This window comes from Ambystoma mexicanum, chromosome 9 (genome assembly GCF_040938575.1).
Source record: "Ambystoma mexicanum isolate Mex_15411 chromosome 9, UKY_AmexF1_1, whole genome shotgun sequence".
NCBI lineage: Eukaryota > Metazoa > Chordata > Amphibia > Caudata > Ambystomatidae > Ambystoma > Ambystoma mexicanum.
The window spans coordinates 1,556,483,900-1,556,511,304 of NC_090931.1; the positions used below are offsets into that span (position 1 = coordinate 1,556,483,900).

General features: G+C 48.8%; 1 protein-coding gene across 1 annotated transcript in view; it reads right to left on the reverse strand.

Moving 5' to 3' along the window:
* The window catches only part of LOC138487593 (zinc finger protein 79-like), a 36,565-nt gene extending 25,381 nt beyond the window's left edge, over positions 1-11,184 (reverse strand). The window contains exon 1 of the mRNA XM_069614062.1: positions 11,156-11,184. Coding sequence (XP_069470163.1) covers positions 11,156-11,184 — 29 coding nt within the window. The remainder of the gene's footprint in view (positions 1-11,155) is intronic.
* Positions 11,185-27,405: the final 16,221 nt, after the last annotated feature.

Genomic DNA, 27,405 nt, shown 5'->3' on the forward strand with positions numbered 1-27,405 from the left:
GGTGGGAAAGACGCTTTTCGACAGGAGTTGGGGATCTCAGGCTCCTCTTTCTTCTTGGGTCTCGACGTTGGTTGCTGGGCACCTTGCCCACCACTGATCTTAAGTAGATCCCCCACCCGGGAAGATGGTTGTACATCATCCTCTGTCACACCTTGACCAGACCTGCTTGCTCGGTCAAGGCCCCACTGTCAAGCCTCTGCATAGCACTTGCTCTCCTCCCACCGTAGGAGTTCCCTCTCCATTCACAAGACATTTGTGCCTTAAACACATCATTAGAATGAATGAAATGTCAGTGTCCCATGATTGTGGCACTCAGGTGAGGTTCACCATTACCTGAAGCCAATGGAGTCTCAGAAGGATGTAACGGGGAATGCAACCATTTCTCAGACATCCATATATGCAGGAGGTTCCATGCTGGAATGGGAGTCCTTGTCCACAAGACTGGAGTCACTGCCAGTGAGGTCCCACTTGCCCCCCTCCCCCCCCCTCCCAAGAAAGATCTTGCGTATCGGGCTCACCTATCTAGCTTCAAAGGGGGTGGCCCCTCTCTGAGGAGAAGGGACGAATTGCACAGATTTCTCACATAGTATATCATTTTAAAGCTTTGGAATATTGTTTACCAATTACATGCAAATGCAAAATGGTGGTCGGGGATGGGGTCAGTGCACTCTTCAGAACCTGACAAAGGGAGGCCGACATTCTGCAGCACTAGGAGCCATGCAACAATTAGCACTGGTGAGAGAGGGAGAGAGAGGGGGTGGGGGCAGATTGTTCCAGCAGGACACAGGGTGGGTGAGTGAAAGTGAGTCCACCTGTCCAACAGCACTAGGAAGGAAGGGAGGGAGGGGGCGTCAGCCAGCCATCCATCATGAGAAAGGAAGGACAGTACATCTGTTTGGGGAAGTCCTGGGGGAGGGGGATCATACTATTTTGGTTTGGCATAAAGTCCTAAAGAAGCCAGAAAACTGAAGCACAGCAACAGGGGAGTTTGGCAGCTGGAGGCGAGAGATAAGTGGAATGAAACCGGTCTACATCAAAAGAGTGTTGCCGGGGAAAAATGTAGGCTGGTTACACAGCAGCCTGTGGTTGCGGGGGTGGGTAGGTTAGGCTATACACGGCACATTTCATTAGGGGTAGTCTAGCTGGTAGAGGCAGGAGACGAAAGGGGGCACATCATCAACATGTCAGAAGAGAGGGTTATTCCCTTCTCAAAACAACACATAGAACTACTCGCCTCCATTCATCAATTAACAGAAGGAGAGAATGTAAGCACTTAAAGAAAGGGACGAGATCACAAAGATCAGAAAAAGACTAGTCCATGCAGAATTACATGGGCCATAAATGCCAGAATTCTCAAGAGCAAATGTTTTACCCCAAAGGTTGATAGTGAGAAATCAACCAAGGCTTTCTTATTTTTTATTAATGCTTTTGGCTGATTCAAGCCTTTTGCATATCACAGTTTATAAATATACAAAAAAGAATTAAAATGATTCTGAACATTTCCAAATAATGAAGCAAGCAGGTGATCGCCAATTACATGGATCCTTCTTCGATCAAGCGATTGTCACACCAGCATTCAGTCTAGGTTTGGCAATTTCCCACATATGATGTGCAGTGGCAACCAGAGTCAGGGCTTCTCTGGAGTAGATTCATCCATTTCATAGCCCCCGTTTTGCAATAAATGTATCATAGCTCTTATTGGATAGTATTTTTAAACGAGGGCACCCGGTCAAGATATGTCTGCAAGACTCAATCTCAAACTCACAAATTCGGCAAAGCCTTAATTCTCTGTGTTACTTTACCCAGGAGGCCCCTGTGATCCCTCGTACTGGCACAATGTTCAACCGCACATATACAATGAAACGCAGCAATGGTAGACTACCATATTTTGTGCAGTAACTAGGTGGTTTGAACCAAGCAAAGCCCTGCTTTAGAAACTCAAGGTGTTGTTTACGCAAAGAGAGGGCATCAAGGGTTATTACCCAGTCCATAGTAATGACCTTTTCCTTATTTCGAACAGGACGACACCAGCGTGGATATGCCCTTAGCTTGCAAACCAATGGCATGCAAATGGTGGAATACAATGTCCCTTAACCGCTGGTTGGCCGGCTAACTAGGTCTAAACTTGCTGCGGACCCCAAATAGCACAGATCATGTGTTTAAGGTTTCACAAGTCGCTGCTACAAGAATCTTCATTCGTAATTTGGTGCACCTCAAATTCCAAAGCGTGGCAAGGGATTTCAACCGTAGCTCCATTCTCAGTGCCTCCACCGATACCGTATTAGGTGCTCCCAGGATTGACCTCACAAGCGTTCCTTCAATTTTGTTTAACCAGTTATCGGTGACACCCGGGGTGGATTCTAAGCCATACATCAAAGTCGGAATAGCCGATTTGGTGTATACCTCAAGAATACTCTCCACTGATTCCCCTCCTGTGGTTCTAATGACATTTTTCACCGGTGCAGTAACGGAGCCTTCCTGTGATAGATGGACTGACACTGATGTTTCGATCTATAGAAGTTGTATGAAGTAAAGTAGCTGCGAGTCAATATGCCAAGCTGTTAGTTTACTCCAGAGACATTCACAAACCACTGTATCAAAAGCGGCTGAATAATTGACAAAGCAAAGATAAAGCCCCCCATCCGTTCCACTGTGAACTCTGTGAACCCCACATGGCCGATGCTGTGGAGCAGCCTCTCCTTAGGCCGCGCTGCTGTGGCTGGAGACGGTGTGCATTTTCAGCCCTTTCTTCAAGTACTTTTAATAATATTGTCCCAAAGACTTTAATGCTAGAATCTAACATTGCGAGCAAGCGGTTATTACGTGGATCATTAAACAAGCCTTTTTTGTGAACCGGGATTAAAATTGATAAATGCCAGCTATCTGGTATAGTGCCACCGTAAAGAATCTCCACGAGCATGAGGTGAAGTACCTCAGCCCAGAACGGTGGGCTCCCTTTCAAGAAGACATTGGGTCGCCCATCTGCCACCGCCCCTGGGAAGACTTCAACCCATATAATGATGGCCACAATATTCCTGCTGCTCATGCCCTTTAGAGTACCAGCTTCCTCTGCTGAGTAATGCCCATACCGTAGCGTGAGTTATACATGGAGTCCACTGCTGTTCTGTGATCCCGCACAATTCTTTTGGGGAATTACCAGCCGGGTGTGTACGATACAGGTACCAACATTTGCAGGAGTCATTGGTCTGTATAAGCTGGAAGACCAATTTCCAGTTGGCTGTTAGTGCACTGCTTTTGTATTGCCGTAGCCAATTTTTGTACCTTGTTCTTAAAATTGCAATTTCAGATTTTTGAGTGTTTGATGTGAGTGTTTTAGGCAATCTCACGTTGTAGAGCTGCCTTCTCGTAAATTCCAATTTATGCTTTGCACTCTCTGCAACTCATCCAGAACAGCAAGACTTTTCCTTGGCCTCAAGCCCAGGGACTGCATTTCCCGGGAGTTGAAATCCCTCCACTGGCTCCCTGTGGCTGCAAGGATCAAGGCCAAGACCCTCTGCATTGTCCACAAGGCTTTCTGGGGCCTGGGACCTACCTGCCTGCAACGATGCCTACCTAAATACTGTCTTTCCCGAGCCCCCTGCCCATCTACCTCCAACCTCCTGCGAGTGAGTTAGTTCTCCAAGCAGAGATTTGGAGGGAGATCTTCATCCTCAGCAGGGGCCTCCCTCTGGAGTAGCCTCCCTGCCGCCCTCCATCTTGAGCCTGATCTCCTTAAGTTCCAGAAACTCCTTAAGACATTCCTCTTCTACTCTTACTTCTCCCTGCCTCTACCCTGCTAACCTCTCCCTCCGCTCGATCCCTCTCTCCTTCCCTTTCCGCGCAGCTTGCCGACAGGCCACCGGGTGTACCTCAGAGTCTCACAGGTCCTATGGCACCCTCGCCAGTCCTCTCGCGCTTGCCTCCAGGCCTTGCACTTGCCTCATCGTTACTGCACTTGGTCAATGACCCATGAGAGTAGCATCTCTCAGCACTTACCCCAGCTTCTTACTGACTGGGCGCACTTGGACTCCCAAAATCCCCCTGCACTTGTGCTCCCCTCTCCACTCCTGTGCCGTCTGTGCACTTGCACAATCTGAATGTACCATACCTTTGAAAATGTGTATCGTTCTTCCCTTGTCCCCCCTCCTTGCATGGTGGCGCCTCAATGCACTTGTAAAAACTGCAGAATCGTTGTCAGACCTATTTGCTGTGATCTACACGGTTAATTGTATTATGTGCACTTGCTCTGCCTGTGCAGACTTGTATCGTTCAGAAGTGCAAGCGCTCTGAATGACTGTTTTCCCCCCTTGTTCCCTCCCTCCTTGAGCACTGTGAAAGACTTACTTTGTGTATAGGAACTTTATAAATAAACATTACCATACCATACCGAATATCAAATACACGGGGCGTAGTTCCATTCTGCCTCTGTATACGTGGCCATACTATCAGTAGCAAATCCAGCAGTAACCCGTTACAATTAACAAAGAAATCATAGGGCTTCCAGCCCAACCTCTCAATGCGCTCACAGATTCTCTGGGCGTTAGCCTCAGTCCATCTTGTATGATTACCCTGCGAAGAGCTCTCATCCCTAATCGCTGCTGATCTATTTCGTGTCTGTATATTGATTTTGAAAATGGGCGTCAACATTGCATGACCGCTTATGGTAGTGTGGATGATGGCATAGCTATATACCAAGCTGCAGAAGATATTAGTAGCAAATATGCAACCTACACTCGAGGAGGAATGGCCAGTTTGCCGCGCGATGGTATCAATTAAGGAAGACTTCCCGTTTGGTAGAGGGTTCCAGATGGTAACCCAGCCTACCCCACGTTTCATCAACTCAAAAAGCACATTTACAGGCAGCGTCTGTACTTTCCTTGATTAAGGAAGAGTCAGCCTCCAACAGGTGTGTATCCCAAGATGTTAAACACTTTCAGCAGCAGGGTGTGAGCTATACCATTTCTCCAGAGGGTTTAAACGGTATTGAAGTATGGATAAGGTGATCTCGAGCTGCCAGTTCCGTAGTGTCATTAGGATGTTGCGATCCCAGGGATGCCCTCGGTTTTAGTTTATCCCTGCCAAAGTTAGATGAAGCTGGGCATGTCTAGGAGCTGAAATGGAGGTCTGTGGCAGCGGCATCACAGCCATGTTGTATAGTGATGGTTGATGGAATGGTAGATACTGGCCATTGCCAAAGCACCCCATCGCTTGCGGTATCACTGAAGGGGCCATATAAGGAGTCCCTTATGGCGGGATGGGTGGCACCCCAGCTGAGGGGAGGCACTGCACACAGGGTGCACTCATGGGTGATTCGCCGGCTGATTTTCTGTGATTTTAGATCGAATGTCCATCCGCAACTGCCCCAAATCTTGCGTTTGTAGGGGGTTTGAGGCAGCAGGTTCAGGAAATTGTAGCCACTTATCCAGAGTTTGTCACTTGCTTTTACATTCCATGGGCTGCTGCGTTTCTCGGGCTTCTGTTGTTGTTTGGTGTTGCCGGGGCACACTGTTCCCCCAGATTGATCATTGATGAATCCACAGTAGGCGGATGTGTCGTCATTTCTGGAGGCACATCTTTCTTTCGGCGTTTTCATTTGCTTTGAGGCTCCTCCTTTATTAAGTTAGTGTTGTCCAGGGGCGTTGCTAGGGGGGGTGTAGGGGGGCTATAGCCCCTGATCTTTTGGTTGTAGGCCCGGATAGAATCTCAGGAGCTACAGCCAAAAGACTAGCTAGCCCCCAGTCCCAACAGTTCCGACATCAGCTTAGCCCCGGGTCTTTTCCAGACCTAGCAACTCCCCTGGTGTTGTCTGTGCTTAGTTTATCACAGCAGGTTGCTTTGCCCGTGATGCGATAGTCTCCTCTTCCCGAGAAGACCTTCACACTTCCAGCTGGAGTGTGGATGTCGGGATAGTTAGTGGTGAATCAAGCATTCTAAAATCTTCTGTTCATCCTGCTTGGTCAGAGAGACTGTCATAGGGGAATCAGTGCTATTGGCCAGAATGATATCAACCACCAGCGCTAGTAGTCGCTTGAGCGCACTCTTCTCACTGGCCATGGCTCAACACAGACAGTAAATAGCCTCCACCATGATTGCAACAGAACTTAAAGTCGGAGAGAAAGACATGTCATGCGCTTCTAGCAGCTGGTCGCTTGAAGACTCTTAGGTAGTTAAAAAATCGTGCTTTCTATTGTGCTCTCAGCCCCTGCTGCAATCCCAGTCAGGTCTGGTCTGGATGACAAGCTGGTGGCAATTACACCAGAAAGGTCTGTGGGCCTCATTACGAGGTAGGTGGTAAGGGGTTAACGGCACCGGTAAAGGTGCCGGAGCCGTTAACCCCTTAGCACCCTATTACGAGGTCCGCTCGTGGGACCCGCTCTGGATGCCTGGTTTTACCAGACGTCCTTGGCGTATCCCGCGAGCGGCACAGAATGCTAACAACGGGCCCGTCATTAACGGGCTCGTTGTTAGCATGCTCCCCGTTCCCATTGAGCCCTATGGGGGCTAAAATGGGGATGGTCCGGGTTCCCTGAAAGGGGAAATACCGAGCCCTCCAAAGTCGGAATGGCCCGGTATTTCCCCGTTCAGGAAACCCGGACCCGAGTTTGGAGGCAGCCATGCCCTTATTAAGGGCATGGCTGCCTCCAAACTCGTAATGAGGCCCTGTGTCTCGTTGGGCTGTTTCTCCTAAGGACGTCCTGCGTAAGTCTAAACACATGGTAAAAAGTGAATTATTATTGTCAATAGCATTGGTTGACAACAGCGACTCTTGGATAACGGAGGCATTTCAGCCGACTGGTATAGGTGAAAAGTAGTGACCTTCTGATCCCCCATCTGTTTCTTTGATATTACTATGGATGCCTTAGCGGGCGGGTGGGGGAAGAGACACCCCCCCCCCCCTCCCCGGGAGATATGGGTTCACTTTGCTTTGATAGTTTGGCTTCAGGTCTGCGCTTACCAGCCAGATGTCTGTGTGTAAGAGAGTGCAGCTGTTTAGAGCTGCTCCTCAAGGCATAGGGCAGGTTTCATTCCTCGCTTCTTTGTGAGATTGTTTTCGTGGCAGGACATACGCCGACAGCATGGCTAGTTGCGGTTTGTTGGTATAAAGCGTAAGAAGTCTTTAATCAATGATTCGTAAATCAATTGTCAACAAGTTGAAGATATTCACTTATCCAGCGCCTCAGTCACCCGGAACTGCCACGGACCACCACAGACCATTCACCTCACCACTCTGTGTAGGAAAGACTGTTTAAAGCAGAGTCAAGCAGGCTACTCCAAAGCGGGGATAATAGAAACACTGGGCCTCATTACGAGGCTGGCTGCAGCCAGTATTTTATTTATTCTTTCCTGCGCCCAGAAATGGGCAATTACCAGGTCATTACGGCCTTGCCGGACCGGGTATTTGCCCATTTGCTGGGCGCCGGAAAAAATTCTTCCCCATTCCCATTTGAGCCACATAGGGCTCAATGGGAATGGGGAAGCCGGATGCACCAGAACCATTATGAACGGTGCCGGTGCATCCGACATGCTCTGCTCGCGGGTGCCGTTACGGCCGCCAGGCCAGTCCTGGCAGCCGCAATAGTACCCACGAGCAGAACTCGTAGTTTGCCAGTCCGGGAACTACGGTATCAGCATGCTTACCAGTACCATAGTTCCCAGACCAGCAAACTTATATAATGAGGCCCACTGTCTCCAAAGTTGCAACTGCCAATATCCCCCACAGCCACCACAGACAAAGGCTTTTTTTTAGATTGCAAAGAATTTCTGATCAAATTGAGCCACCTGGGCCAATAAATGCGGGAGAGATTGGTTAGGTGAACAATTAGGGAGCTTAGAGGGAGACCTTGAGTAACTGTTCCCTAAGAACAATATAAAACAAGACTTGAAGGGATTAACCAAGAAATAAAAGAATCTAAGGAATAGACAGGTGTAAAAATAAAGAATCCGAAGAAGCGACAGATTCATTTAAAGTCCGAAAAGGCATTCCCATATAGTGCAGATAACTGTAAACCAGAAGAAATGCAGATAACTGTAAACCAGAAGAAATGCTACAAGAGGGAGCAGAGAAAAGGCATTCCCATCTAGTGCAGATAACTGTAAACCAGAAGAAATGCTACAAGAGGGAGCAGAGAAAAGGCATTCCCATCTAGTGCAGATAACTGTAAACCAGAAGAAATGCTACAAGAGGGAACAGAGAAAAGGCATTCCCATCTAGTGCAGATATCTGTAAACCAGAAGAAATGCTACAAGAGGGAACAGAGAAAAGGCATTCCCATCTAGTGCAGATAACTGTAAACCAGAAGAAATGCTACAAGAGTGAGCAGAGAAAAGGCATTACCATCTAGTGCAGATAACTGTAAACCAGAAGAAATGCTACAAGAGGGAGCAGAGAAAAGGCATTCCCATGTAGTGCAGATAACTGTAAACCAGAAGAAATGCTACAAGAGGCAGCAGAGAAAAGGCATTCCCATCTAGTGCAGATAACTGTAAACCAGAAGAAATGCTACAAGAGGGAGCAGAGAAAAGGCATTCCCATCTAGTGCAGATAACTGTAAACCAGAAGAAATGCTACAAGAGGGAACAGAGAAAAGGCATTCCCATCTAGTGCAGATAACTGTAAACCAGAAGAAATGCTACAAGAGGGAACAGAGAAAGGGCATTCCCATCTAGTGCAGATAACTGTAAACCAGAAGAAATGCTACAAGAGGGAACAGAGAAAAGGAATTCCCATCTAGTGCAGATAACTGTATACCAGAAGAAATGCTACAAGAGGGAATAGAGTACGTTTCGGGGGAACATCCTATGGCTCGGGCATCAGCAGGGAAAGTGGAGACCTAGAGACTAGTACGTCTGCAGTGTGTGATGAATCCTATGGAGTCCTCACGAAAACCCTACCTACAGTCTCCTCTCAGGTGGCCAACGAAAGGCAGATGCTTCCTGATCCTGACCCTGGGGGTACAGTTAGCTGGGAGGATCACCTGGGAGGAGAAGGGCCCACAGGAAAGGAACAAGTTACTGACTTGTAACTTGTTCTCCAGCATGGGGTCTGACATGGATTCACATGCTCATGAATATTCCCCGTTGTCAGGCCGGGAATCCCCAGTAAAATAAAAACAGTTTCTTTCACTTTTAAACTAACTGTATTTCTCCTTTAAACCAATCCCTGTCCTCTGGGTCACACTGCCCCCATCCAATGACAGTCCTCTCCCCAAGCCCCTCCCCTGGCAGCCATCTTCAGATTTGATAAGCATGTGAAATGGCAGTATGACCAAGAAGAGCCACAGAGGGGACAGAGGGAGGGTTCACATGTGAATTCATGCCAGACCCATGCTGGAGAACAATAGTTACAGGTAAGCATGGGGTCTGGCATGGATTCACATGCTCATGAATAACGAATACATAGCAGTACAACATTACACAACCACAGGAGGTGGCAAGGTTCAACAGAAGCAATCACCTCTTACCTTTGGAACAGACTCCCCTCAAGTGAACAGATTGCGTACTACTGCTTTGCCGACTCTGGAATCCTTCCTGGAATCTGTCGACGCAGTAGAATTTCGTGAAGGTGTGCATGGACCTCCACATAGCTGCCCTGCAGATGTCCAGCAGGGGCAGACCAGACAGGAACGCCATTGTGGCAGTGATCGCTCTGGTGGAGTGGGCTCTCGGACAGCCAGGCAGACACTGGTTCGCCAACCGATGGCACTGCATGATGCAGCCGGAGAGCCACCTTGAGATGGAAGCCTTCGACAAGGCCTTCCTATGGTTCACAGGACCAAAGTTCACAAACAGTTGAGAAGTCGTCTGAAAACTCTTTGTTCGTGTCACGTAGAACTTCAAGGCACAAGCAATGCCCAGCGAGTGCAAGGCCCTTTTAGCCAGTGACGAAGACTTCGGGAAAAAAACAGGTAACACCAAAGGCTCTTTGAGGTGGAATTCCGATGGAACCTTCGGCATAAAAGAGGGGTGCGTCCGCAGCACCACTCTTGATTCGTGGAAAGTCAGGTATGGGGGTTTGCAGGATGGGGCCTGGATCTCACCTACCCTCCTGGCAGAGGTGATGGCCACAAGGAAAGCCATTTTCCACAAGAGGAATTTGAGAGGGGCTTGATGCGTAGGCTCAAAGGGGGCCTCCATGAGCCTTGTCAACACCACATTGGTGTTCCTACGCCGGAGCAGGAGCCTTCACTGGTGGGAAAGATCGCAACAGTCCTTTGAGGAACTCCTTGACGAGTAGGTGAGACTAAAGTGAAGATCTTCCTAGAGACCTGGTGTAGCGTGAGATAGCCACCAGATGTAACTTGATAGAGGCGTGCGCCATTCTGACCTTGACCAAGGATAACAAGTACGGAAGAATCTGTGGGGCCGTGACCCTCAGAGGGGTAATCTTCTGAGACAGACACCACGTAGCTAAACGCTTCCACTTGTGACCGTAGCACTATAAAGTCGACGACGCCTTGGCCTTGGCGAGGACCACCCTACATATCCTCCAAACTCAAGGGCTGCAGGAGCCAAGCCCTCAGGTTCAGTGATCCTGGGCCGTGGTGAACGAATGCGCCTCCTTCTCGGAAGCTTGACTGGAAGTGACTCAGACAAGCTGAGAAGGTCTGGGTACAAAATCTGCCTCAGCCACACCGGGGCGATGAGTATCATCCTGCATTGGCACTGTCTGAGTGTCATGCGCCGCCTCACCTGGCGCATTTGGCCACACAGACGAGTGTATTCCCGTTAGCACTTTCCCTTTCTTCCGGGTGCAGGTATGGGTCTAGTCTTTATTTGTTTACTTCTGCTCTTAAGCCCCGCCTTTCCGGGCTGACACTGCGTTGCAACTCACTGTTTTCCTCGTGAGTCTGACGCTGTGTTGCTTTCCTCTTACCTTCCGTTTTTCCTTGCCTTCCGTTCCTTCTGTGGTTTCCCTTGTTTTCTCCCTCCGGCCCCCCCTGGCGCCGCTTCCAGTCCTTTTCTCTGGTTCCTCTTTTCTCCCGGTTTTCTACTGTTCAAACGGCCCTTGTTACCTGCTTGCGGTGACTTCGGCTGCTTTCTGTCCGGAGCCTTTTCCCCTTTTGGCTTCCACCTTGGGTCTCCCCATTTGGTCTAGCCATTCCTCTGGACATTTGCAAGTTTCCACGATCAGCCTTCTCTCCTGGTTCATACTTACTTCTGCTGCTGCTGCATTCTGGGAGTCATAGTCCTTCACCGCCAATTCACAGCGAAATACTTACCTGCCATCTTCAAGAGGTTTTTTTTGCCGGCTGGCTTTTTTTCCTCGTGTTGGACTTCGTCGGAAGGGGGCCCCTCCTGCTTGCCATCACAGAAAGGCAGCAGAGTGGCTTCCGACCGAGGGAGACCCTTTCTCTTCGATCGAAGGTCTAGGAGCAAGAAGAAGAAAGAAGGACAAAGACCGGACAACACTGTTACCTCAGGTGAGAAGGAGGAGGAGGAAGGGGATATTGATTCCTGTAGTGGCTCAGAGCATAGCACTGACTCAACTCCTGAGACCAGTTCCGAGCACTTTGAGAGATTGCAACGCCCGAAACATCATCATGGCTACTGGCGAACAGATGCAGGAGGTTGTGGCTGCCCTACAGAGCCTTACCCAGGAGGTGCAGACTCTGAAAAAAGAAAATGCTGATCTTCGACAATCTATGGCTACTCGTGAATTACTATGTACTGAATTACCTCCATTACCACTCACATCCGGTAAATTTGATGGATCCCCCCGGAGATACAAAGACTTTATGGAAGCCTGTGTAATTCACTTTACCTTTCGCCCTCAAACTTATGTGTCCGACAAGGCTCGTATAGGTTTTTTAATATCGAACCTAACGGGCAACGCTCTGGCATGGGCAGCACCACTAGTAACCAGTGGTAGCCCGTTACTCCAGGATTATGGTGCCTTCACCGCCCTATTCAAAACCACCTTCAAAAGACAGGAGACAGCCCAGGTAGCCGGTGAGGAATTGCTGGATATCCGACAGGGTACGGCAGATCTACTGTCCTACATTTCGTTGTTTAAACGAACGGCTGCAGAGACTGGATGGCCGGATACGGCGCAATACACTATTTTCCGCAGGGGCCTCAGGGAAGAACTCAAGGATGAGTTGGCCCGGTCCCCAAGGCCAGCTACTCTTTCCGATTTGATCTCCACGGTTCTCCTGATCGATTTTCGACTAAGTGAACGACGAGGTGAACGGCGCAAGAATCGTGGTCTGCCTTTTCGGCTAGAATCTCCCTATTTCCTCCTCACCTTCCACAGTACCCGACGAAGCAATGCAGATTGGAACCATGAGAGGTCCTTTGACTGCAGAAGAAAGAAAGAAGAGAAAGGACAACAACCTTTGTATGTATTGTGGTTCCGACAAACACATACTACGAGATTGCCCTCTTGTTCCTCCACGGCGCCAGGGAAACGAGAAACCTCGGAACTAGAAGGGACAAGGCTCCGAGGTGTACCAACAAGTCCCTACGTAACATTATCAGTTACTTCCACCTTACCGTCCGATGACAACCGGCTTATGGTTATGGGAATACAGCTATTATCCAACAAAGAAAGGCTAGAGGTGTTAGCTCTAGTGGATTGTGGAGCGGCTGGTTGTTTCATGGACATATGCTGGGCCAAACGGATGGGTATAGAAACACAAGAAAAGGAAGAGAACCAAAAGGTGGAGGGTGTGGATGGAAAGCAGTTATGTTCTGGTCTCATCAGCCATTCCACCATCCCAATCATTATGACAGTTACCCATCACGAAGAAACCATCCAATTCGATCTCATCAAGGCTGCACATTTTCCAGTCATACTGGGAATCACGTGGTTACGCAGACACAATCCGGTAATAGACTGGATGAAGAACCAAATGGCATTTTCTTCCGACTATTGTTGCCAGACCTGTCTACAGAAAAGGCACTATACCAAAGTTGACACAACTACTGCGGACCCTGTGGTCAGGACGGCTTCCGAGATTCTCCCCATTCCTGTATACCTGGAAGATCTCAAGGAAGCTTTCAACAGTGAAGGTCCACAAGCTCTTCCTCCTCATCGGCCAGAAGATTGTTCTATTGATCTTATCCCGGACGCTCTAGTTCCTTTCGGAAGAATGTTCTCCCTCTCTCTTAAGGAAAAGGAAGTCCTGCGGTCATACCTCGATGAAAACCTTGAAAACGGCTTGATACAACCTTCCCGTTCTCCGGCTGGGGCCTCGCTATTTTTTGTCCCTAAAAAAGATACCCATGAACTTCGTCCCTGCATAGACTTTCGCGGTCTCAACAGTGTTACCATACGGGACCGCTACCCCATGCCACTGATAAAGGATGTACTAGAAGCGGTACAAGGCACAGTCGTTTTTTCTAAACTGGATCTCCGAAGAGCATATCATCTTTTGCGAATCCGTGCTGGAGACGAATGGAAGACGGCGTTCCGTACTCCTTACGGACTTTTTGAATACCGGGTCATGCCTTTTGGTTTGGTGAACGCCCCTGCAGCATTACAAAGATTCATGGACCGCATATTTTCAGACCTTCTTTTTCTCAATACCATTATATATCTGGATGACATTTTAGTATTTTCCGCCACCGAGACAGAACACAAGACCCATCTCCGACAAGTGATCCAAAGATTGCAAGAACATCATCTGTTAGTTAATCCACACAAATGCATCTTTCAAGCCTCCGTAGTTCCTTACTTGGGCTTTCTCTTGTCCCATGAGGGAGTCCAAATGGACCCCAGAAAGGTTACCGCTATCCTGGAATGGCCAGTTCCCACCTCAGTGAAAGAAGTGCAGAGATTCTTGGGTCTAAGCAATTTCTACCGAAAGTTCATTTCAGGGTTTTCAAGGACGGTTCTACCCATTACCTCTCTTCTCAAGAAAGACGTTCATCCATTTATGTGGACGGAACAAGCCAATCAAGCCTTCGTCCAGTTAAAATCAGCCTTTTGCTCGGCTCCCATTCTTCAACAGCCCGACCAGACCCTACCTTTCATTGTGGAGACTGATGCATCAGCGGCAGCTTTAGGCGCTGTTCTTTTACAAGAACATAATGGCTTGGAACACCCTGGTGGCCTATCTATCCAAGACACTGACACCCAGCCAAAGGAACTATTCTGTTCTTGAAAAGGAACTATTAGCCATCAAAATGGCATGTGAAGAATGGCATCACCTACTCCAAGGCTCAATTTGTCCATTCACTATGAGAACGGATCACAAAAATTTAAAAGTCCTGCAACAGATGGAGTGTGTCAACTCCAGACAAGCCAGGTGGGCACATTATTTTTCCCAATTTGACTTCATCATTACGTACTTGCCTGGAACCAGGAATATCATGGCAGATGCCCTCTCACGTATACCTATTGCAGGTAATCTTCCACATAACATGCCAGAATACATGCCAGAATACATGTTCTCCCCCAAACAAGTGGTTTGTGTAGTCTCGTCGTTTCTTCAAAGGGTTAGGCAAAATACCGCCTCCTGTGCCTCTTTGCCTCCCAATGTCACCAGCAGAGATGGTTTGGTGTTTCAGAAACAAAGATTGTACTTGCCTGACTCGTCTACCAGGCTACAGGCTTTGAGATGGTGCCATGATAATCCGGTGGCTGGACACTGGGGTGTCGCTGGAACCATCGATCTACTCCAACGACATTTTTGGTGGCCCGGTATGCTAAAGGAGGTCCAGAGTTATGTACAGTCTTGCCCCATCTGCAGCAGATCTAAATACGATACCAGGAGACCGATCGGTCTGTTACAACACGATCCCATTTCCGAAAGACCTTGGAACACAATAGCAACAGACTTTATAGTCGAATTACCACCTTCAGAAGGGTGTACATGTATCATGGTCACAGTCGATACTTTCACCAAAATGGCACATTTCACCCCACTTCCCGGTATACCCACTGCATCCGAGATGGCTACCGTCTTCATCCGTGATATCTTCCGTCTGCATGGACTTCCGGCCAAGATAATATCGGACCGGGGAAGTCAGTACACCTCACATTTCTGGAAGACACTTTGCAACAAATTGGGAGTACAAAGAGCATTATCTTCAGGTTTCCACCCCCAGACTAACGGCCAAACTGAGAGAACTAATGCCACGTTAGAACAATACCTCCGATGCTACATCAATTCCCAGCAGGACAATTGGGTGGCATTGCTACCATTGGCAGAATTCTCAAACAACAACAGCAGTCATAGTGCCACCTCTCTTAGCCCTTTTTTCTGTTCTTATGTGATTCACCCCCAAGCTATTAATCCTGACAATTTACAAGCCACTGCCATTCCTTCTGTGGACGATTTACTCGTCAAAATCGCGGACGCGCACAAGACAGCCTATCAAAGTCTCGTTAACGCTCGTCGCCGATACTGCGACCAAACCAACCCCCATCGACTCCAGTCTCCCTCATGGCAGGAAGGAACCAAGGTATGGCTCTCTACAAGGTACTTACCCCGCTGGCTGAAGAGATCTAAGCTATCTCCCCGATATCTGGGTCCTTTTTCAATCTCCAAACGGATAAACCCTGTTGCCTACAGATTACACTTACCTGATCACATGAAACATATTGACCCGGTATTCCATTCCTCTTTACTCAAGGAATGTAGGGTGGATCCCTTCGCTCGGTCTATTCCGACCATCACGCCTTCCAAAGACGCCAACCCTGAAGAATATGAAGTGGCCTCCGTGCAAGATTCCAGATATAAAAGGGGCAGGTTGGAATATCTCATTCATTGGAAGGGTTTCCCCCATTCAGAGGACTCCTGGGAACCGGCATCACATGTCCATGCCCCTATTTTGGTCCGAAAATTCTGGGTGGTATCTCTTCGGGAGGGGGGCATACTGTCATGCGCCGCCTCACCTGGCGCATTTGGCCACACAGACGAGTGTATTCCCGTTAGCACTTTCCCTTTCTTCCGGGTGCGGGTATGGGTCTAGTCTTTCTTTGTTTACTTCTGCTCTTAAGCCCCGCCTTTCCGGGCTGACACTGCGTTGAAACTCACTGTTTTCCTCGTGAGTCTGACGCTGTGTTGCTTTCCTATTACCTTCCGTTTTTCCTTGCCTTCCGTTCCTTCTGTGGTTTCCCTTGTTTTCTCCCTCCGGCCCCCCCTGGCGCTGCTTCCCGTCCTTTTCTCTGGTTCCTCTTTTCTCCCGGTTTTCTACCGTTCACACGGCCCTTGTTACCTGCTTGCGGTGACTTCGGCTGCTTTCTGTCCGGAGCCTTTTCCCCTTTTGGCTTCCACCTTGGGTCTCCCCATTTGGTCTAGCCATTCCTCTGGACATTTGCAAGTTTCCACAATCAGCCTTCTCTCCTGGTTCATACTTACTTCTGCTGCTGCATTCTGGGAGTCATAGTCCTTCACCGCCAATTCACAGCGAATTCCTTACCTGCCATCTTCAAGAGGTTTTTTTTGCCGGCTGGCTTTTTTTTTCCTCGTGTTGGACTTCGTCGGAAGGGGGCCCCTCCTGCTTGCCATCACAGAAAGGCGGCAGAGTGGCTTCCGACCGAGGGAGACCCTTTCTCTTCGATCGAAGGTCTACGAGCAAGAAGAAGAAAGAAGGACAAAGACCGGAGAACACTGTTACCTCAGGTGAGAAGGAGGAGGAGGAAGGGGATATTGATTCCTGTAGTGGCTCAGAGCATAGCACTGACTCAACTCCTGAGACCAGTTCCGAGCACTTTGAGACCGAGTGTGTTGATGACTCATAGCCGAAGAGGCAACACGTACAGAAACAGACCTTTCCACAGGAAGGAGAACGCATCCCGGAGGCTCCTCAGTTAGTGGACTCTGCTGTCAAACTTCTGGCCTTTGGAGTTCGCAGCGGTCGCAAACAGATCAATCGGGTGCCTGCCCCACTTGGTATACAGTTCTTTTTTTTTGGGGGGGGGGTTAAAAATGAAATAAATATTTGTCAAAGGGAATCATTTAAAAAAAAAAACGAGGGGGTGTCTGGGGTAAACCCCCCCCCCAAAAAAAAAAAGATGTTTTTTTCGATAAAAATACCGCAATGAAAAGTCCCGCGACGAAAAATCCCGCGGCAAAATAACGTAGAACCCCCACTTGACGAAGATGTGGTCCACCTGGTCCTGCCAAAGTTCCCACTGGTGGCAGGAACGCAATTTCCTTTCTGAGGAAGTCTGCAATGGTGTTCTTGACCCCCCGCTAGGTGAAGAGGAACTAGGATAATCTGTTGCCCGACGGCCTAGCATCACAAGTCTTGCGCTTCCTTGGAGAGCGCTGAGGATCGAGTGCCCCCCTGCTTCCTGATGTAGAACATTGTGGTGGTGTTGTCCATGAAGATCCTCACCACCTTGCCCTTCAGAGACGGAAGGAAAGACTTGAGGGCCCATTGCCCGTAGTTCCAGGATGTTGATATGGAGATCCTTCTCCTCCAGCAGCCACAGGCCTTGGTGTGGGTTCCCCAGCCTTCCACGGAAGCATCTGTGGTGACCGTCTCCTGATATGGAGGGTTTTGAAACCCTGTGCCCCAGGTGATGTTGGAGCGGATGCCCCACCACCTTATCGGTCGAGCAGGATCTTGTCCGCAAATCTTCCATACATCTGTATCCAGCAAGCGTCCAGGAACTCCAGAAGAGGTTAAATCTGTAACCTGCAGAGCTGGATAAGGTAGATGCAGGATGACATCATGCCGAGCAACGACGTGATGGTTCGCACTGTGGCGGACTTAATCGACAACAGTCGCAGCACTTTCCCTTGAATAGCCGCTACCCTATCCTCCAAGGGTGACGCCAGGCAGGAGACCATATTGAGTCTGGCTCCTAGAAACAGCACGTTCTGCATGGTGTCAAGCAGGACTTTGGATAGTTGATGGAGAATCCTCGATTGGTCAGCAGCTGTACGGTCGCATCCGTGTGTACAAACGGACAACTCTCGTGAGCGGGCCCGGATGAGCCAGTCATCGCGGTACAGGTGCATGTGTATACCCTGTAGACTCAGATGGGCCGCCACCAGTGCCAGGTACTTTGTGAACACTCTGGGGGCCGACTTCAATCCGAAAGGTAGGGCCTTGAACTGGTAGTGCTGCCCCTGCACTACACAGCATAAAAACTTTGTGTTTCCTGTGAATGGGGATGTGGAAGTAGGTGTCTTCTAGGTCGAGCAACGGCAAGAAGTCTCCTTTTTCTAGTTGGCTGAGCACGTGTTGCAACGTGACCATCCTGAATTTTTGGCACTTGAGGTATTTGTTCAGACATCGAAAGTCTAGAATGGGCCTCCTGCCCACGGTCTTCTTTCTGACCAAAAAGTATCTGGAATACACTCCAGAGCCCCGGGGTCACTGGGGAACTAGCTCTATTACCCCTTTTAGCAGTATGGCCCGTACCTCCTCCAAGAGCTGACCAATGTGTTGCTCCTGACGGGCCACTAGGGATCTGCGGACAACTGCGCTGAAACTCCAGGGCATGTCCTTGGGCGAGAGCGTCCAGCACCCATCTGTCAGTGGTGATCTTTTCCCACTCGCCGACGAACCTCGTCTGCCGGCCTCCCACTGGGGGGCGACAGGTGGGGGGCCCGATGTCCTGGCTGGTTCAGGCTTGCTTCGGCACTGGCGTCCTTCCTTGCGGGCGACAGCAGCGCTGCCCTCCTCCACACTAGAGAAAGAAGAAATGAGTTAGAGCTACCTCTCCTATCAAGCGCTAAGCGGAGGTTAACATCTATCTAGAGTCTAGTGGGAGAACATTAGATCACACTAGTGGAACACAATGTGTAAGAAAACATAACAAAACAATTTTATTCTGATTAAGAAATCCTAACTTAAAAGCAGAACAGACACATGAAAAATGACACAGTCTGGTGTACAAAGAGTTGTACATGGAAGCATTAAATTTAGAAGGGAATCCCATAGAAACCACCAAGGTTGTAATGGGTAGTAAGAACTAATTTAAACAAAAGATAGAAAGCTCATATTAACAGTTACCATCATTAAACATCAACTGTTCTTTATAACACATATAAGATTTAATTTTGACATAAAAAATACACTTTATCAAAAACACTTTATAAAACACTGTATAAAAAATACAATTCATAAACTGTGACAAACACCGCCTTTTTAGCTTGGCAACGATCTAAATTTATTGAGTTAAATATAGTCTTAGAGGCTGAAGTGAGCGTCTCTATATCTAAATTGTCATTAGCTTGACATATATATGATCTCAATGGTTACTTTATAAACCATTGTCATGTACTCGACATGTTTCAGTTCTCTTAGGTTGTTTGAGGAACTTTTTTAAGGAGTAGTGTCACTTGTTAATCTTAAAAACATACTAGATATACCTTTTATTGTATATTGCTGAAGTTTCCTACATCTTCTTGTGAGCAGTGTAAACGCTGTTTCCTTCGTAGTATAAAACCGTTGTAACTGGTCTAATCTGTGGAGTTCGCTGAGAGGCTGTCTTGATTTAAGCAAGAGATGTCGTCTCTTAGGTGTGGTTCCCCAAATGAAGGGATACTCAACCTGTAGAAGGAAGTTGAGTTATCAACTGAGTAGGCCTGAAGTCAAATGAATGTCAGTCTGAGACTCGTCCTGGTGGTTAGCTGTAATCTCTCTCCTAGGTGGAAACTCTAAATGATTGTCGCGGGTATGAATAATCCCCTGGAGGCTAGTATACAAGTTGTTATACAATTTGTTAACTGTCATCCTTCTGTAGCCGGAAGCCCCTGGTTTAGTCGCTGGGGCCAGAACTTAATTTCTCCGTCCGGAACCGGTTGTTACACCTGTAGACTCTCTACAGATCACCCTTGAACACCCGACGCTCGCCATAACGGCCCCCGTCCACAGCCCGAGAGCGCCTAAAACACTAATCAGCGGTACGTGAACATGCTTCTCACATCTAGAGTTAAGCCAATTATCATGGCAGCACACCCACTTATTTTATTCTGTTTATATTTAGATGATGTTCTGAACAGCACTTCACTGACCATTATTACCTATCTTCTTGCCGCCAAGAACACGACCAGTCCTGATGAAAGTTTGGATTTTTTGTTGTGAATTATGTTACTGAACAACTTTCTTAGAGAACTATAACCTTTCCGAACTTGAAACACTTAATACAGTGTCGACAAGACTTGCTACGAGTCATGCATTTAGTCCTGACCCATGTAATATCCTAAGAATGCATTTTGCACTGTGAAACGTCTTGAATTGGTCTTCATGTTCATACAAAAATGTCATTTACTGTTTTCATGTCATGCTTCCATTTACAACTCTTTGTACACCAGACTGGGCTTCATTACACGGACGGCGGTAAGGGAATAACGGTACCGGTAAGCGAATACCGGTACCGCTAAATTCCCAATCTAATTACGACCCGGACTTGCCGCTATTAGCGCCACCGGTAAGTACGGTGCCACTAATAGCAGCAAGTCCGTGGGCGCGCGACCCCCCCTGTTCGGAAATAGCGGCATGGTGCTAATAGCATCCCATCACAAGGTAGGCGGACATGGCAATAGCGGCATGGGAAAGACCCAAAAACCCCTTACCGGCATGGCGCAAATACCGGCATCGCGAACCACCCGTTAAGAGACCTGAGCAGTGTTTCCACCTGCCACAGGTGGACACATCCAGCACAGGTGGGGGCGATGGAGACTGTGGCAGCACAAAAGAGCACACCACACCCCTTCCCACACAAAAATGCTTCCAATACTGCCCGCATTACATGGGCTGGAGGACATGATTGCAGTGCAGCAGCACCAACAACAGGCAGCACAGAGGAGACGCAGGAGGAGGAGCAGGAGGAGGAGGAGGAGGAGGAGTAGGGCAAGACAGGCGCAGCAAGCACCACCAAGGCACCCAGAAATACCACAGAGCCAGCCACCAATCTCCAGGATCCAAGCCAGTCCATTAAACCAGACACCTGAGCACATACAAACCCTGTACCGTCTGCACTGGGATACCATCACCATCATAGTGGATAAGATACATGACGACAGCGTGAGACTCATATAGACATCAGAACTGCAATCCCCCACTCTAGTGCAGGTGCTGACTGCACTCCACTTCCTGGCCACAGGCTCGCAGCAGCATAATGTGTGGCAGATGCATGGCATCTCACAACCAGTATTCCCATGCACGCCGAACCAGGTACACAATACCCTCCTGAAGCTTGGACATGAACACATATTCCTGCCATGGACTGCCCAGGACATTGTAAACACCAAAATATGCATCTATTCACTTGCAAACATCCCAAATAGCATTGGTGCCAGCAACTGTTCCCATGTGGAATTGGTGGTCCTACATCACAATGAAGCAGTCCATAGAAACAGAAAATATTTACACCAAATCATTTTCCAAATGGCATGTGATGCAAACAAGACAATCACACATTGTTGTGCCAGACATCCCGGATCAACGCATGATTCAATGGTCCTGCAGAACTCAACCATACCAAGCAACATGGAGCGACAAGCTGGCCAACGATCGTGGCAACTTGGTGAGTAGCAGGCCATGCACAGGGCGGTGTGATTGGTGGGGGAGAGAACGGTACACCAACTGTGAATTGTCTGGCGTGCGTGGGACAAATGGTCATACAGATGTACTTCAATGTCCCTTGGGTGACTTCACAATGTACCTGATAAGACCCCACATGAAATGCGAAGCTGCACAACGTTGCATACATTCCAGCATTTCAAAGATGACACATCCATCCACAACCACATTTCACATCATGCCACACCACATAATACACAAATCATCATCTTGCCCTCAGGACAGTCATACAGAATTTGGGCCGCACAACATCAATACCGCAATGTGCCCTAGAATGCATGCAAAGGAATCACCCCTAGCCATGGCTCATGACCACAAACCCATAGCACCACTGAAGGGATGCCCCGCAGCACAGCAACATGGATGCAGGGATGGCTGCACACTGGCATAGCGGTACAAAATTTGCCTGGGCCCAAGGACACCTGAGGCCTGGCCTCAGCCAGGACATTTCCATTACTTGCGGAGGCATGTTTCGGGCATGTCGACTTGCATGGTTGAGCCCAGCTTTGTACATTGCAGTCACGCAGATTGTCTGCATGCATGCTGTCAGTTGTGACTTCCAATCACAATGCAAAGAAGACATGTGTGACATATACAGGCCACAGCAGGGTGGCCGGTAACAGGTACCCATTCTTCACCCCATACAGGCAAAGCCGGCTATCCCCTGAAGGGGTAGCACCTAACCCCTGTATGGAACCCACAGAACCAGTAGGAAGAGGACAACAATATTGCACATACCTGTACCTGCGTCGTGATGGAGCAGGCATTCGGCCTCTCCAACACACAGCTCTGGTGACTCAGCGTGCCGGGTGAGGCTCTCCTGTACGGCCATGACAAAGTGCCGAAGATAACCATGGCATGTGTGATGCCGGACTAAACTTTCATCAGACGGAATGTGCCTATGCCACCTGACATGCAAGCGCCAGATGAGGATGATGTGGATGGTGATGAGGATGGGTCAAAAGGCCCGCAGGGGCATGCAAGTGGCAATGTCCAGGAGGGACACGATGTGCGTCAGCATCTGATGTATCAGATTCCATGACATCCAAGGTATGACTATTATGGATGCAGATGGGTATTACTGTCCTGATGCATGTGGTCAGTGCCACAAAGAACCATCTCCCCAATACAGTACACACAATGATGAATACCAAGCCTGTGTTTCAACTTTTCAACAGTGTATTGTGAACAAAAGACAATAATTAAGTGCATGGCCCGAACTGTGCAAACCACTTTACCCCCCTCCCCCCACAACACTCCCAAGAACACCCTTACCCCCCCCACAACACTCCCAAGAACACCCTTACCCCCCTTCCCCCACAACACCCCCATGTGAGCCTCATGGTGTAAACGTGTCCTTCTACACATGTGCCACCTAGTCCTTGCTGGCCCTAATTGTCAGTGCCTCCTCCGCTAATTGGGGGTTGGGATGTGGTGCACCTCAGGTTGCGCAGAGACCGGTGTAGGGGGCTAGTTTGCCGGGAACTCCCAGAGGAGGTGGTGCCCGGTTCATCCTGGGTTGTGAGTGGGCATCGGCGCTCAATCGCGTCAGCTATACGGTTCATGGCAGATCCTGTTGGTGCATGCCTCCATGCCCTCCCTTGTCTGCCGTGCATACATACAGAGGTCCTCCCTCAGACGGCCTGCCTCAGCCACATGCTGCCCTACTAGCCCAGTGATCTCTGCCTGCCTCTGGATGATGGATGAGAGGTCATGTTGCATGGTAGGTGCTGGTGGGATGACTGCTGCGCCTTGATCCATGGCAGTGGCATCAGGTGAGAATACCTGGGGGCTCCATGACCCTTCCAGGGTGGGGGTGAGTGATCCTCCATGGCTACTCGGACCTGATGACAACCTTGGGCTTGCCAGTATGGAGCGTGCTGGTCTGGGGGGTCTGGCTTTGATCAACAATGCCATGTGCTTCCTCCTCATCCGAAAGTGCGGCAGTGGCTGCTGCCTCACCAGTTGAACTGGTGGCAGCAGAGTGCGTGCCCTCCATGCTGGTTTCACTTGCAGGGAGACACACTAGCGTGGGTGCTACAGTGGCAGCAGGCATGGCCTCAGGCTGCGTGGAACTGGTGCTCCTGCTGCCTTTGTCCCTCTGGTCATGGTCACTCCTCCCGGTTCCCCTTGAGGCTGTGGCAGTGTCCCTTGTGGCATCTCTCCTGGGTTTTTTGGTGGATGGGGGAGCAGGTGTCGCAGTGCGTGGCTCCTCAGTTTCAGTGTGTGATCCTGTAGGGGTGAGAGATGGGGATATTCATAATTTATGGTTCGACCTGCCTTATGCTGAATGATTACGTCATGCCGCTCTATGCATTTGGGCCTCTTTATTGTGGAATCAGGTAATGGGGATGTTGGGTGGGTCATGCATGAATGGGTCTGTGTTGCACGTGTATGTGGTGATGCATGCATGTATGTTTGTGGCTGGATCTACAGCATTAATATGGACACATAATTGGGGGGCCCCTCACACTTCACTGTGCATTTTTGGATGCATACACTCACCTCCATCAGATGAAGTGGCCACGCCATGCTCCATTTCTCCAACTCCCTCTATGGATTCCACTCCAATTGTGGATGCACATGTCTCCTCCCACTCACGGAGTTTAATAGGCGATTCGCTGCCTCGTCCTGTGCCCATAGCCAGGTTGCGGTTCGCTGCCAGTATGTTCCTGACACAGAGCCGGAGGTCGTCCCACCTCTTTCGACAGTCTTTAACTGTGCGGGTGGTGGTGCCCACCACGCTGACCTTGTTGGCAACCTCTGCCCAGATGGCCTTCTTGAGGATGGTCTCCCGCCGCATGTCGTTGCTGAAGACCACATGTGCATTTGCTGCTAGTGTCTCGGTCAACATTATGAGCTCCTCATTGCAGAATTTTTCCTTGCGTTGCCGCTCTGTAGATTCTTTTACGGCCTTGGGCATCTTTAGGGTGTCCTGGAAGGATTTTTGTCCGAGTTTCCTGGAAAGGTGTCCTGGATACGGAGGATGGCAATGGATTGTGTTTTTAAAGATGGCCGCCGCGCTATTTCCCGTTCCTGTGCGATGACGCTATTTCCGCATCCGTGTTTTTACGGTGACTGCAATTAGCGGTGACCGCAATTTGCATGCAGTAAAAAGGCAGAGGTGCTATTAGCACTTTGGTCGAATCCGTTAATGGACATTTTGGGGGCTTTTACGACATGGCGGTAGGAGGATTACCGGCATGGTGCTATGCTTGTGTCCGCGTATTCGTAATAGTCCGCAATTTGCGGGCTCTTGCGAGGGCGGAGAAGCAAATAACGCCATGCCAGTAAATGCCTTTTTTTACCGCACAACGTGTAATGAGGCCCTGTGTCATTTTATGTGTCTGTTCTGCTTTTAAATTAGTATTTCTTAATCAGAATAAAATTGTTTTGTTAAGTTTTCTTACACATTGGGCCTCATGGGTAGAAACGGGGGGCTTGGAGCCTTCTTTTTTGTTGAAGGGGGACCTGACTCAGAAAGGCATATATAGTAAGAAGAGAAGAGTCATAGGCTACCCCTATTCTAACCGTATGTAGAAGATAGGCTTGAAAGGAACAGGTTGCCAGTGTATAAATGCTGGCAAAGGAGGGTCAGGTGAGAGAAATTTTCAAAAACAAGTAAATTTATTCAAAACATTATTGCACACTATAAAAACAGTAAGTATATAGAAAAGAACCTATTCGAGGGTTTACTTGAGCCAAACCTCAACACAAAATTAGAACGGTTTTAAACATCACAGTTTAAAGTGGAGGTTAGTAACATATTGTGTGAAAAGGGTTTACATTACTACTTTTAAACAGATAGTAGTATTGGTTGTCGACACAAAAATATGTTTCCGGTCCGGGGTGGAGTTAACCTTCACTTGAGCGTAGTGGTGTTATAAAATGAAGGGTCCGGACTTTCATCAGGACGTGGTTCACTTTTCCGCGCACCAACCAGCACTGCCGTATTCATACCGCCACCAGTGCCTTTGACTCTCCGGCTACTGCCTACAACCACCTTGTTTTCCAGCCTCACACCTAGAAAAGACTCAGGCTACAGTGCTTCGCCTAGCAAACAGCGCAGTTCCCTCTTTTGAAACAAATCTTCCAGTCTAACCGCTGATATTTAAAGAAAACTTCTCCCTTGAACCACGTCCTGATGAAAGTCCGGACCCTTCATTTTATAACACCACTACGCTCAAGTGAAGGTTAACTCCACCCCGGACCGGAAACATATTTTTGTGTCGACAACCAATACTACTATCTGTTTAAAAGTAGTAATGTAAACCCTTTTCACACAATATGTTACTAACCTCCACTTTAAACTGTGATGTTTAAAACAGTTCTAATTTTGTGTTGAGGTTTGGCTCAAGTAAACCCTCGAATAGGTTCTTTTCTATATACTTACTGTTTTTATAGTGTGCAATAATGTTTTAAATAAATTTACTTGTTTTTGAAAATTTCTCTCACCTGACCCTCCTTTGCCAGCATTTATACACTGGCAACCTGTTCCTTTCAAGCCTATCTTCTACATACGGTTAGAATAGGGGTAGCCTATGACTCTTCTCTTCTTACTACATTGGGCCTCATTACACGGTAGGCGGTAAGGGTTTACCGGTACTGGTAAGGGCACCAGTACCGGTAAACCCTTACCGCCTTATTATGAGGTCCCTTTGCGGGACCCGACCTTAACGGCTGGTTTCACCAGCCATTAAGGAACGGGCCCGCTAAGGGACCTTGGTGCTAATTACGGTACCGCAATTTGCGGTACCGTAATTAGCGCCTTCCCCATTCCCATTGAGCCCTATGGGGGCAGAAATGGGAATGGGGAAGTGCCTTGGTGAATGGGGAATTACCGCCCCCGCTCACCTTGGAGTAGGGCGGTAATTCCGCCATTCACCAAGGCGGACACGGTAAAATACCGGCAGCAACCATGGCGCTAATAGCGCCATGGTTACCGCCTACCGTGTAATGAGGCCCATTGTGTTCCACTAGTGTGATTTAATGTTCTCCCACTAGACTCTAGATAGATGTTAACCTACGCTTAGCGCTTGAAAGGAGAGGTAGCTCTGACTCATTTCCTCTTTCTCATTGTTACACCCTCAAGAGTCAGGCCCCCCATTACTAAAAAAGAGGGTACCATAGCCTTTTTCTTTTTTGACTCCTCCACACTAGGCCTGGGAACGGCCTCTGTAGGTTTCCTGAGTCGTGGATCTGGAAGGCTGATGGTACAATGAAGAGAAACCATTTGAAGACCTGCTCGGCTTTCCTCTGGAGGAGCAAAAAGAAGAGCTGTGCTGCTGGAGGGTGCCCAGGGAACAGGCCATCTCTGTATCCTCCTTGAAGGCCTATAAAGACTCGTCGAAGACCTTCCCAAAAAGGTTATCTCTGTTGAAAGGCATGGCCAGTACCTTTGCTTGGACCTCCTGGTGGAAGTTTGCAACCTTCATTCAGCCTTGGCGATGAAGGCAGACACTGTTCCCCATCTGCCGGAACCCTGTGTCGGCAATGTCCAGTGCCACTGTGATGATGTGATCCGACGCTACCTCCCCTTTCTGGAAGAGAGCGATTGCCTCCATCTTCTTGTCGTCTGGGAGGAGCTCCAAAATCGCCCCCAGCTTGTACCACTGCTCCCTGTCGTACCTGGCTAGGATCGCCAGTGCGTTGGCCGCTTTGATGGTGGACACTGCGGTGTAAATCACCTTACTTCCCATGACAACCATCTTCTTCCCCTCATGCCGGCGGCTCCAGCTTTCTGGTCATAGCAGCCCAAACCTGGAACAGACTCCCTGCCAATCTCAGAACTGACCAACCCTACCCAAGCTTCAGACGCCAGGCCCTCACCTGGCTACGTACTAACGATACATAACCTGACTGAACAACCTGCCCTCCTGACTATGCCTTCTATGCTCACCCGCTTGCCTCGTG